This window comes from Mastacembelus armatus, chromosome 1, assembly GCF_900324485.2.
Source record: "Mastacembelus armatus chromosome 1, fMasArm1.2, whole genome shotgun sequence".
NCBI classification, from domain to species: domain Eukaryota; kingdom Metazoa; phylum Chordata; class Actinopteri; order Synbranchiformes; family Mastacembelidae; genus Mastacembelus; species Mastacembelus armatus.
Window position 1 is genome coordinate 5,607,338 of NC_046633.1, and position 13,741 is coordinate 5,621,078.

General features: G+C 41.7%; 2 protein-coding genes across 3 annotated transcripts in view; one reads left to right on the plus strand and one right to left on the minus strand.

Moving 5' to 3' along the window:
* Positions 1-146: 146 nt before the first annotated feature.
* stox2a (storkhead box 2a) lies at positions 147-9,018 on the plus strand. Its single transcript, XM_026304457.1, has 4 exons — positions 147-1,097; positions 2,560-2,712; positions 4,035-6,585; positions 8,172-9,018. The coding sequence occupies exons 1-4, from the start codon at positions 920-922 to the stop codon at positions 8,371-8,373; spliced, it is 3,084 nt and encodes a 1,027-aa protein (XP_026160242.1). The 5' UTR covers positions 147-919; the 3' UTR covers positions 8,374-9,018.
* A 2,687-nt stretch (positions 9,019-11,705) lies between these two features.
* tll1 (tolloid-like 1) overlaps positions 11,706-13,741 on the minus strand; it is a 36,391-nt gene continuing 34,355 nt past the window's right edge. For both annotated transcript variants that reach the window (XM_026303979.1, XM_026303978.1), the window contains one exon: positions 11,706-13,677. In XM_026303979.1, coding sequence (XP_026159764.1) covers positions 13,543-13,677 — 135 coding nt within the window. In that variant the 3' untranslated portion in view covers positions 11,706-13,542. The remainder of the gene's footprint in view (positions 13,678-13,741) is intronic.

The following is a 13,741-nucleotide window of genomic DNA, read 5'->3' on the forward strand; positions in this document are numbered from 1 at the left end:
TTATTTATTTATTTCTATGCTCTCCATTTTTTTCTCCCCACCCTCTCCTGGTGTGCTGTTGTCGAAAGGACGATGGGGTCTTGTGCTTGATCAGATAAAGATGGAGGTGAACGTGGCATCTCCGGTGCTTGGCATACTATTGAGGTTTCACTGCCCATTAGGGTGAATGGAGCTTTTTTTTTTTTTTTAAGTGGGCTTTTTTGTTTTCCGGGGATTGGCTGAGCACTCCTGTGGTGAATTGAGCTATTGTCGAAGACTGGACCTCTTATGCTTTGAATCTTTGACCAGCCATCCATCCCCTCCTTTCCTTCCCCTGTTACCTTCTACTCAAAAGGAACAAGCAGATCTCAAAACCTCCACTGAAATCTCTCCTCACCGTCCTCCCTGCTTCCAATGCCCCATTTCCCTCATCTCTACCCCTGCCCCCCCACCTCTCTCCTGCTCCCTCCACCCACATCAGAGCGGCTACGTAATGTGCCTCCCTACGCATGCAAATGGGGATGCTACAAATGGTGGCTGGGACTGATGCTGATGAAAGGGTGATGCCTCGCGCAATCACCTGCACCTTTGCCGCCGCTGCCACCACTCCAGATCAGCCAGGGAGAGCCCAGCAGCCGATGACAACCACCCACAGTGCAAACACAGTCGTTTGTAGGTTGCTCGTGGATGTAAATGAGACGTGTGTATGTGCGTGAAGGTGCACACTGGTTCCTGCCATGTCTGGTGTGTGATCGCTCTAGTGGGACGTTCTTACTGATGCGGGGGAGGCACTGAGCCTGAGGTTGGTCGACCTCCCCCAGCACACCTTCCCCCCCTCCCCCTTTCCCACCTCCCTTCTTCCTTCCCCCTCCTCCCCATTCCACTACATCTTGTCCCAGCAGCCCCCAGGGGGTGAAGGCCACCTGGTAAAGGGGTCACGATGAAGAAGAACCGCAGCAGCAATCTGCGGCGGGCCTGGCCCAGCTCGGAGCTTACCGAACGCCCGCTGGAGCACAATCTCTCCCGTAGTGAGAAAGACATCCATGTGCAGAAGCAGCACCTTCCTCCCCCTCCTCCTCCTCATTTTTCTCCGTCCCCGCCAAGTTATCGTGCGCCAGGTGAGTCAGACACTCCCCCTGCTCCACCTTCTGTACGCGGAGCTGCTCAAAATTAGCACAGACAGTTTGTTGATAACTTTACCTTTTCCAAGGGGTAAAATAGAAATACAGAAGAAGATAGACACATATTGGACACATTTAATTTTTGCTAAAATTCATTCAATGATGTCCTAGTGGGTCCAAATTCCTGTAACTTGCTGCTATACCTCCTGACATATGTTCATATTTACTGAGCCATATTTAAATGGAAATATAATCATTAAAATGTGATTTTGTGATTTTCATGAATACCCAAGTTCCCAGGGTTACATCACCTTTGCGACAAATATTGACAGGTTGATATTTTGTGTTGATATAACGAAAAGGTTTTTGGGCCATTTCGTCTCACAAATCAATGTCCTTACTAAGAAAATCTTTGTGGTTCCTTTTTATTTAAAAATGGTTTCATTTTTTTCTGCTGACATGATAATATATAAAACATAAATACTACAATCTCATTCCCACCCTCTCTGGAGATTTTAACACTCGTACTATAAGAGCAAAGGGTAGAGTGATTTTCTTTTGCACTGATTCCCTGGCACATCCAGCTTTTATCATGTTTACTGGAAACGGAGTAAATCCTTGTAAAGCCACATCAAGCTTAAGGATCTGTGATACTAAGCAGAGATAACGTCATCGTGTTGCTTAACTGACCATTCGGATGAATGTAGTGAGGAGCCAGGGGCCTGCACAGATTTCAGCACAGGTAAAAGAAGCATGAACAATAATGGACAGAAAATCATCAAAACAGTCATCTGTCAGGAAAAATGTATTCTGTAAACTACCTGTAAATCATAACGTCAAATCTGAAATCAGAATTGGAAGGTTTGGTGTTACATTTTCTACATCGTCGATCACCAGATTTAGGTCAGAGGACAGGGTTCGTACAGCACAGATGCTGCAGCAGTGGATTCAGTGCTTTGCTTCACAACCTTTTATCAGCAGAGATGTTTGCTTTCAGGCAGGCTTGAATCCGGACTGGCTGGTTGTAAGACGATCTCACTCCTCACTATTGTTGACAGCTAAACCAGCTTGGATGTCAACAAAGACAACAGAAATTTTTCTGTTTATATGCTCAGAATGTGGTGTTAGGGTTAGTAAGATTTTGCTGCGTCTTAAACACGTTGTTTTGGACCCACTGAAGGATTATGTAAGCTCCCTTTTCTGTTCACCGGATGATGTGAATTGGATAACGAGGTTGCAAAGATTCAGGTGATCTCACAGTTGCTGCAGCAGCTGCCTCGCTTTGCTAACAGGAGGAATGAGAAGCTAAGGAAGCACAGAGAGGAGGGGTGGAGCCGTTCCAGGCAGCATGCAAACTGCTGCTGTTTAACCATTACGTCATAGCTTCACACGCTGCGCCTGCTGTTCATTCATGATCTAACAGTTGTGCTTGTGCCTCCTCCTCCTCCTCTTCCCGCAGGTGACGTGTCTCCGATCAGTATGTCACCTATCAGCCAGTCACAGTTCATCCCACTGGGGGAAATCTTGTGCCTGGCCATCTCTTCTATGAACTCTGCCCACAAGCCTGTCAACCAGGAGGCTCTGGTGGAGCACCTCACTGCCAGCTTCCCAGGTAGAGTCCTCTCATTTCTTTCCTAAAATGGGACGGCAATAAAACATGCAGAAACTGTTTTTTATACATTATACCTTTTATTCTCTGTACCATTTTCATCATATAGTTTTTGACTCTGATACTGTTTTCTTTTTTTTAATAAGTGATAAGTACATACATTCATTTATGTGAAATTGTCCATAATATAATTGTTCATTTATGTACATATACAGTGTAGACTAAAGTGACTGGGCTTTGCATCCTGAGTTAACAGTCTCCTCATAATAGGTTTATTTGCTTCATTTAGTAGCAGCTGAATTTACATATTATTTGATATATTACATATATCAAATCTTAGACTCAGTGTTATCTTTGTTATAGATGTACAATTCATAAACATTCCTCAGACTGTGTGCAGATCTTTCTGAGCCAAGGAAGGAATAAATCAGGTTAAGTTAGGTTAGTCAACAAAAACTGAAAATAAAAGCCCTTTTCAGTTTTCTAAAAAGGACCTGAAGATTTTATAAGAGGCAGAAAATAGACCTTAGCTCCTCATAAAACATTCAAATAAACAGCTATTAAAAGCTTTTTCAACTCTGATGTTCCCACTAATGGACCTGTCATTACAAATTCTTGTTGTGTGCTGTCAAATTAAAACCTGCATAAGTTTAGTTTTAAATCTAGTGCGATGTTGATAATGTTTCCAAATATACTAAAGTTGTTAGTGAATTTACTGAAAGTTAAAGAAATATAAATAAAATGCTGGACCAAATACCTACAATATCTCTATCTGATGTAACATTAGAACATTTTGACTCAAAAAGAATCATATAGCTTAAATTAAATGTTAAAATATAAAGATATACTAGTATCTACAGTTTGTGATACTGTTATATATTGTATTGATTTACATAAAATGAGGAGAAATAAGGTTCTTCTTAATAATTAGTTATTAGTTACCATTTATTACATCCATTAAAAATTAATATCTATTGCTATCTGGGTAATATGAAAACCCTTAGTCAGTGCTTATTTACGTCATAGTGCAAAATAAGATGTCAAATCTGGATTGGGTGACTGAAACGTTATACAACAGTCAGAGTTTATCCATATTTAAAACACTCCCAAACTAGTTTTATGTCGTTGCAAGTTTATTATGTTTTCATGACAAGTTTTTTTTTTGTAATAATAATCCAGATACTTTTTCTGTCAGTTGTATGAAATATAGTTCTCAAAATGTCCTGCATGGTATCTATTTGAAGAAAGATAACTATGCATGTTTTCTCTTCAGTGAAATGTAATAAAACCATGCTTTAACTTGATCTAATTTATGCTTCCTGCAGGCGTGCCTACACCCAGCTCTGAAGTTCTGAGACATACTCTGAACATGCTGGTGCGAGAGAGGAAGATCTATCCAACTCCAGAGGGCTACTTCATTGTCACTCCCCAGACCTACTTTATCACTCCTTCCCTCATCAGAACCAACAACAAGTGGTATCACTTGGATGATCGATTGCCAGAACGCCAACCACAACCACAACAACAGCAGCAGCAGCAGCAGCAGCAACAACAGCAGCAGCAACCTCAACAATGTACTTCGCCTCAGTCTGGCAATGTCGCACCATCCACACCTGGCTGCCTGAGAGAGAGGCCTCCTCGCAAAAATCACAGTGATTCATACAATTCCCATCGTGAAGACCCGTCCAGACTTCACACCTCTGCGCTCCAAAGTAAGTCACCAAAGGAGCACAGGGGAGATTCGCATCAAAGTAAGCCACCCAAGGATCACAGTGGCTGTGAACCTCCACCAGGCACATCAGCCAAGGAGCACAGAGGAGAACCTCCTTCATACCCTTTTCCCCCGCTGCCCACTTCTCCTCCTGCCCAGCAGCAACCACCATCTCAAGATCTAGCTGATAAGAGTAAAAGCATCACATCCTTCCCTTATAAAACCGACACTCTGACCAAAAAGAAAGAAGGAAGCGGTGGTGGCGGAAGTGGTGAAAAGCAATCTAAAAGGTTTGGACTGAGGCTTTTCAGACTGAGTTTCAAGAAAGACAAAATGAGGCAGCTGGCCACCTTCTCAGCCCAGTTCCCCCCAGAGGAATGGCCTCTTCATGATGAGGAGGTGCCAACCACACCCATTCCCCGCGAGGTAGAGATGGAGATAATCCGCCGAATCAACCCCGACCTAACAGTGGAAAATGTGGCAAGGCATACGGCTGTAATGAAAAGGCTGGAGGAAGAGCGTACGCAGAAGAACAAGGCTGGGTCTTCAGCCCAGCACAGTGCACGCAGCAGGAGGGGCAGGGGACACCGGAGGGCTCCACATGGTAAGTCTCGCTCTCATAGCAAACCCCGGACCTCCAGGGGAGACCCCTCTGAGGGTTCAAACTGGGATCTTGTGTTCATGGAAAGGGATTACCGCTTCTTTAGCCACTCGTTAGTTCGCTCTCCTCGGGAGGCTATGTACACCTTGGAGCGCCGGCGAAGTGGAGGCGCAACGTACCTGGTTCACAGCAACCCAAACATTACTGAATCTTACTGCCCTGTTACCCCTGAGTGGGACGTTTCTGGGGAGCTAGCCAAAAGACGCACGGAGATGCCCTTCCCTGAGCCCTCACGTGGAACATGCCAGTCCAGAGTGCAAAGAAGTCACAGTCACAATCAGGACAGGAAGTCGCGTCACGAGAGGTCCGATCAAGCTAAAGAACGATCTCGGTCCATGGACAACTCCCTCAAAGGCCCATCACTGGGTGCACCAGAAGACTTTGAGCCCAGTCTGGAGGAACGTAGTCATTACTACACTGATGATGGCACCCTGCGTGCCACGCAGAAGTCCTCCCACTACACGAGGATCATGTTCTCTGCTGCTAAGTTCCACTCTGATTTTAATGTGCCTGATTTGGGGAAAGGGAGTTTGGACGAATCAAGGATTCGGAGTACGATGGAGAGGAACAAAAGCAGAGACAGCTTGCCAACATACAATGAGCTAATGGGACTTTCACCTAAGCCCTCAACAGATGAGTACTTCCAGTGCAATACATCAAATGAAACAATCCTAACTGCCCCTTCGCCTCAGGCAAAATCAGAATATGACACATTAACCTCATCAGGGGGACTCCGAAAGGGCTCTCCAGCTGACCGCCAAACGCCTCACCTCACTTCTCCTCACACGATGGAGTACAAAGAGGACTTGTCGGCAGCAAAGGGACAGAATGGCTCAGTGCGACTGACGCCAAGCCAGACGCCAGAGCCAGTGCAAAATGCCCGTTTGACACCACACCAACACAATGTAGATCCCGGAGGGGGTGGAGGCGGTATAGTGATCAAGAGAAAAGAGATCTTCAGCAAGGACACTTTGTTCAAACCTCCACACAATGCCTTGTCCACAGGCTATGTGGACAGCAGCTACACCAAGTCTGGCACATTGCGGAAGGCCTCTCATGCCAAATCAACAGAGGCCCTAGACAATCCTGAGCCCCAGCAGCCTTCCAATTCAGCCACTTCCTCAGTGTCACCTGCAGTTTTACAGGGCTGCTTAGAGCCAACAGTCCCCCCTGCCTCCTTTGACTATTATAATGTATCAGATGACGAGGAAGAGGAAGAGGCAGAGGAGGACTCGCACAAAGAGTTGGCAACAGCAGAGGACAACAAAGACCATGGGGAAGGGGGTGGTAATGGAGGCAGTGGTGGTGGTGGGGAGGGAACCATGCAGTGGCTCCTGGAGCGGGAGAAGGACCATGATCTTCAGAGGAAACTGGAGACCAATCTGACCTTACTCAGCCCCAAGGAGACGGAGAACAGCAGCAGTCAGAAGTCGGCCCACTCTGCCCGTTTGGACAGCATGGACAGCAGCAGTGTCACAGTGGACAGTGGATTCAACTCCCCCAGGTACGTGTAGAAATGAGGCATATTACATAAAATGACAACTGATACTGTGATTTGGACACAGACACATTCTTGAACCCCAATGCAGAAGGTGTTGTGGTGGTTAACTGTCAAGGCTTTAAAGCCAAATAATCTTTTTGACAGATGTTTATTTACCTGTTAACCTGTATTGATAAATGTATTCATTTTAATTGATGATATTCCCAAAGTGGCATGATAGACCTTCTCACAAAGGAAGATTGGAAGCCTGGTTTATGTATTTATATCATATCATACACAAACCAGAAGCAAATCTTCTCATGTAAAAACAATCTTCAAGGTTCAAGTCCACCCAGGCACCAATGTAACACACCATTAATATGATGTACAGTGATAGTAAAATGCAAATAATTGACATGTTAACTTCATGAACATGATAATCAATTGGTATATAATCACATTTTAAATCACTTATAAAGCAGTTAGAGGGGAACTAAAGAGGCACTTCTATAGAGTTGTTGGACTTGAGTGAGACAGTAAAAAAAAAACTGTCAAAATCAAAGTACCCATAGGTGAGACCACCTAATATCCTACCTGGCATTGATCAACTTCTGAAAAAAAAGGTTTTCCTTAATGAACGCCAGTAGCATCTGTCATTCTACTCCCCCTGCTTGTTACGAACACTTGTTTTTCAAACTCCAGATAAGACTAAATAAACCCCATAGAGATGTCATTTTGGCTATTTTTTAAAACTTCAGACAGCTCCCTTCAGAGCCACAGAAGATAATTATACTGCTGTTTTCACAGGCTGATTGGCACTCCGCCTCCCCCCATGAAGTGATCTTCATGTAGAACCAGCAATGAAAGGCCCTCTTAATACGTTCTAAATATCATAACCACTGCACTATATAACTATAGCTATACTATATTGTTTAGCTGCCTATCCTGCAACCTTACCACTTTGGTTCACTCTCACAGCTCTCATGCATATATTCGGCTGCATCAGGCAAACAGACACTTGTAAGAAGCGTCAGATAGTTCCCTCAGGAGATGGTAGAGACCACACTTGGAGCTAAAAGTGAACATTGCCAGATGGCCAGAAACACAGCTCCACATAAACGATAATGTTGCTCCGTTTGTACTTGATGTGTAAATAAGCAACTGCTTCCTAACAGCTCACGTCAACTTTAATAGGGTGAATATAATAATACTGTATGTCAGTGTTGTGTTCACTACTTGTATCCACTGCCCCCAAGTGGTCAAAAATGCACTTAATACATATTTAAGGCATGTACTTTAAAAATCTCCTTTCGGTATTTTTTCAGTATTTTGTGTGTTATTTAGAAGGTTTAACATAAAAAAAGACTTGGAGCTGATTTGTTGTTGAACAAAACCTTTAATTTTCCCAGAAGACACTTGCTCATGTTGTTATTCTGAGTAACTACTATTTATGTGCTTTTTCTCCTCTATTAAGAGACACTTGAACATAATTTCAGTTTTATTTTTGTGGTATACCTTTGTGTTCCTCCTTCAAGCTCCACTTATGCTAAACACAATGTTAAACTGCGGTAGCTACAAACACTTGACTTTATGTTGTCTCTGTTATGCAGGACACGTGAAAGCCTTGCATCCAACACATCCAGCATAGTGGAAAGCAATAGGCGGCAGAATCCAGCGCTGAGCCCCGGCCACATTGGCACCAGTAGTATCGGATTGCCATTCAGCTTTCGCGCCATCCCTGAACCCCCCACCACGCAGCCTGAGAAACTCCAGAAGTCATCGAACTGCCTGGCCTCCATCACCAGCGTCTGACAGGCAGCTCAGACTGAGACCATGAAGGTGGTGGAGGAGAGAGGAAGTGAGGTGTTTCACCATTTTGACCCTCACTTTCCTCAACCAACATACGCTCTCTCTCTTTCACTCATATACACACCAACACACACACACACATCTTCAGACTCCTGAGAATCCATTTTCTGGGACTGTTAAAAACAGGCATGACTTCAAGAGACTGTTCCCACAGCTTCAAGAACTTTACTGCAAAAAAAGAGAAGAAAAACTACTGAATATCAAGAACGCTGTAGGTGAGGGAACCTACTGAAGTACTTTGATTTTGGTGACATGGACTCTAGTTTGGCTCATATCAAGATTCTTGATTATTGGTATTGGAAAGTAGTAGACTATAGGATTCAAGTTACATTTGGAAATATTAAAAAACTTTTTATATTACTTAACAATACATGTCCAATTAAATGTTCTCCTTCCTGAAATAGCGTCAAGTTCTTCAGGACGATTCAGTGTATCAGCACAATGTCGAGACAATAGAAGTTGATTCCAAGAACAACAAATGAAAGATATAAAAACATAAATCAGCTCAGATTTGTGTACCGCAATGCAAATGATGTATGTATACTCGATACTTTTGATATCCTAATTATTATAATGGTGGTATTAAAGATGCTATGTGACCAAAATGAAGTTTGGATAAAATGAGCTGCACCTCACCCTTCACATGTACGAAATATCACAGGTACTTCACAGAAGAAATATTTTACCACAAGGACCATTTAGTTTCAGATCTGGAGCTTTTGATCGTATAATGTGATCTTCCTCAGCAGACGTATTTTGTGCAGGTTAAGCTTGCTCAGTTGTCATGGAATTGTACATATTATAAAGAGATTGAACGACTGTTTCCCAGGAAGGTTAAGAAGGAATTTTTCAGTATGATCACAGATACAGTACGTTAACATACAGAACTATCTGTATGTAAAGAATCTGATTTTAAATGATTTACAGGTGTATGAAGTTGCACTGTCAAGGTTTATATTGGTCAGTTCCTGATGTTCTATAGACCCAACTATTCTTAGAAAAATATTAACCAACAAATAAAAATAGTCATTATTTGCAGCGCTACTTAGGTTGCATTGTGGGAGAATGAGTGCCTGTGGCCACATCTGCTGCAATAGTCTCACCAGTCATGGATGTTGGAAACATCACTTCATCCAGATTTTATTTTTTATTTTTTGTTTGAAAAATTGTTGGAAAGTCTTCATGGTGGAATCTGAGCGTTATCCAGAGATACCAAGATAGTTTTTCTAGAAAGCAATCCTTTTTGGAACTAAAACAACTGATAAGTTCCCAGAAAATTCATTGGCAACTGCTCTGTCACTAGTAGCTGAAGTCATTTTTAAGCAAATATATATATATATATATATATATATATATATATATATATATATATATAAAGTATTCCTGGTCCCAGATTCTGACGTTTTCCTGTTTTTGTATGGTAGTTACCAGAGCCGTTTTTGGAATAACAAAGAAAGAGGTTTGAATATGTGACCATAGAGTCAGAGAAATTGTTGATATGTTTCACTGTTCACCTAGGAAATGTTAATCAAAGATATTAGCAGGATAACTGATAAAGCAAATAGTGTGTTACGCTGTAGTTGCAGCTCTTTTATATTTTTAAAATGCAACCAACTTTTTCTTCAAAAGTTGTTTGAGCAAACGGGCAGTTTGATGCACTCTTCTTTCTTTATGACCTAATTTAAAAACAGACCAGGTTAGTTTGGCTTTTTTATCTGGTTTAAATAAAAAATGTTTTAGATTTATATTTTTTTATATTCTACACTGGTCTGGAGCTGCAGTAGATGGATGAATCTCAGGTTTGCTTTTCTGAATATGTCATTTTCAGCACAACACAAACTAAATACTTCATTGTGTTTTAGTGTTGGTAGTTTTCTTGGTGTTGATCTAAAAACCTCATCAAATTACAGTGCTGCATTGTAGCTACCAGTATGTGTATGTCAATCATTTTTTGTGACAGGTGAACTGACTGATCCTGTTTTAACATACAGTCACAGTTACACCAGTTAGACTGCAGTTGTCTAACACAGGCCCCCTACAAGATATGTTGTTAAACCATTTAAAAGCAGAAACACAAGTATTTTTAAATGTGTTACATCAGTTACATCAGACCTTGTCTTCCTTCACCTTATCTAACCTTATCTTATCTTATCTGTATACATTTCAGTAAAGCTGCTGTCATTAAAAAACCTACAGCCATTCATTTAAATACAAACACTTTAGAATTGTACCTTCATCCACTGTCCCTTAAAAATCTCAAACTGCGCCCTCTGGTGGGTGATTTGTGGTTTAACAGTGGCACTAAACAGCTGGGCATGTGTTGCACCAAATGTGAAGAGTGAGGCTCATCAGTCTGATCATATAAAGGTAAGTGGTTTGTCCTCATATCTTAGTAAGGAAAACTGTCAGAATACAGCATGTTCACAGACAAAAAAATGCATTATTATTTTTGCTCGTTTCTCAAAAATTATTGATTGGAGTCTTTATGTATCTTAGTGTATTTCAATTAAAATTTCAATTCTAATTAAGCTCAACTGAAATACCCTAAAACTTGAGACTTTCACATAATTTATCTTAAGAAACTTGTGTCTGTAGTAAGAGTTTTTGTAGAGTGACAGCATAGCAGTTTCTGTGGGTTTGATGCTGAGCCTGGACTCTACCAATAGTGTTATTACAAACCTTTTTTTGCATTTAATTGTAATGAACTAATAAGGAAAATTATACTGCAAATTGATTAATTAGATTTGAATTGCAAATGGTGACACTGCAGCAACAGGAGGTCTAATTGGACAGCTGTTATGTGGTGTTGGCATGAGCTGTGTGTGTGTGTGGGGGGGGTCAAAGCTGCCCAATTGTATTGGTTCTGTGCGGCTTTGTCTGACACATCTCTAAATAAAAAAAGGTATGTTTAAATTCATGTGACTAAGGTCACATGTGAGATGAGCTGTGACAGGAAGCCACAGGAAGATAACAAAAAGACTGAATTAAATCATTTGTGCAGTATCTGAAAGTGAAATCTCATGCTCAGAAATGTAAAAAGGTCTAGAATAACTAAATGGAGCTTGTGGTGAGATGCTTTTTTGGAATAGATTTTTTGTGGGAAACTGGGAAACTGAGACAACAATGGACTTTATTGTCATCACAAAGGGACATGCCATGGTTTGATTTATGGATCAGTATTTAGCACTCATGGTACATGTTGTCTTGTCAATGCAGGTTGAAAATCCCAAACATTTAAGTTAAACATAAAGTAGCAAAAATATACCAAACACATGTAGTTTTTAACCTGTGTGTATTTTAATGGCTGATGCAGAGGACGTCAAGTCCGTGTCTCTGAACTACAGACACAGAGATGGAACAGTAATTAAAAAACTACAGTGGATCAGGGTCACCTGGAGCTTGGCACATACAGCAATGAACTTAAAAACATACAACTTACAGACATACACACACATTATTTCTCTATAATGTCCTATAAACACACACTTACACATAATGTATTTAACACAGAAGTGATGCAGCCTGTATGCACCTGATACTCCTTCAACTTCACAGCACTTTGCTCTTCACACTCAAAATTTACAGGAGGGGTGTGTGCGTTCAAATATGGTCGGGACAATAGATAAAAATGAGGTGTTTTTGTCTATTTATGGACATGTAAGTGTGTATCTCTGAGAGCAGCTACAAAAATGATACAAATGCATGCGCTGTAGACACTATGTCACACACAGACTACATTTCCCATGTTTTTTTTTCCCCCACAACACAACCATTCAAGATCTCCAAACAAATAAAATACGCTGCCAAAAAACCTCAAAAACACTCAGCTGACACAAGACACCTGTGCAAGAGCATAGGAGCCACCTGAACAATTGGTTCTAAGGCAATAATGTAGTTCCACAGGGCTAGAGCTGTTGATGCAGTGTGCTGTTTGCACCGTGTCACCATTTGAAGACCTTCATTGACCCAGTCATTGTATTTTTATGTTAGCACCATGGGAATCTCTCCTTCAGTCAAAACAGTGTCAGTCTGAGAAAGATATGAAAAAAATAGTCCCTTCCCAAATCCACTGACAAAAAACAACTCATGATTAATGGGGATGCAGAGGAAACTGGAAACACCCACAGATTTTCTTGGTTTGTTATTAGATGGTGCAAACACAACATAAAAAGGACAAGATGCACACACAAAATAATGAAAGGCTTAATATTAATATTGCAGATCATTTGGAAATCTTCTGTTTGCATTTTTTTTATTTATACTTTTTCCATTCAGTGATGGTTGTCTGCATAAGCTTTAAGCAAAAAGGGTAAAGGACAGACATCAGCTTTTTGTTTGTTCTTTTCTGTCCACACACACGCACGCACACACACACACAGACACACACACACACACAGTAAACACATTTGGATTTTACAATAAGACATGAAATAAAATCATTTGCAGCCATTCTGAGCTGGGTTAAAGAGACCAGGTCCCAGACATCAAAGGCAATAAAAATGTTTGTTTAGGGTCTCTTTTCAGTTACTGTAGGTGATAAGCAGCTGTCTGATCACAGTATGTTGCACAGTTTTGGATAAACGTGTCAGAAATGACTCCCAACCCTCTCATTTGATGTATTTTCTTGTAGCTCTTTAGTTTCTTTAGCATCCATAGTTTATAATTAGGAATAGGAATCTTGTGTGTGTATGTGTGTTTGTAGTTTTTTTTGTTGGTGCAACAGTTTTTTTGTCAGTTGACTGATTTGGGTCTTCTGCAACCCTCTATCCACGCTGAGTGACGGCGGCTTGACGTGCAATTATGAAACCATCTCCTCCACAAATCACTCAGTCGTCAGCACGTTCCCCCACATTTGGTGTAACTTATACAGATTTGTCATTGTTCTTCCTGTCTCATCTCAGAGTGCAATGACCTGTGTCGAGCCACAGGGGGAGACAAATGTTCACATCAGTGTTGTCTTCCTTTGGTGGCTGGCGAACGTCCACAAACATCCACATCTGCCTGCCGTCTGAGAAGAGGGGACAGGCTGTACTTGACTTGTTGCCATGGTGAAGATCAGGGTAAAAGTGGTGGGGCTGCAGAGAGGTCAGAGGTCGCAGGCTGCTTGTGAGGTCATTTCCTGGTGTGAAGGCTCTCCTGGAACTTGGTGCTCATGTAGCGGATGTGAAAGCCCTTCTTGCTGATAGTGTCATCTGTATGGAAACGGATCAGCATGGCGTCTCCAGGCAAGTAAATCTCCTCCCTGGGCTAAACAAGGGAAGACAAAGACGTGAAGCAGTTTCCGAGACATTTAAGGTTTATATCAGGGCTA

Bases quoted from the DNA above. Each gene is read 5' to 3' on its own strand.
- stox2a (XM_026304457.1), top strand. From the start codon at position 920: ATGAAGAAGAACCGCAGCAGCAATCTGCGGCGGGCCTGGCCCAGCTCG. The intron at 1,098-2,559 runs GTGAGTCAGACA...CTCTTCCCGCAG, and splicing joins GCCAAGTTATCGTGCGCCAG to GTGACGTGTCTCCGATCAGT. The intron at 6,586-8,171 runs GTACGTGTAGAA...TCTGTTATGCAG, and splicing joins AGTGGATTCAACTCCCCCAG to GACACGTGAAAGCCTTGCAT.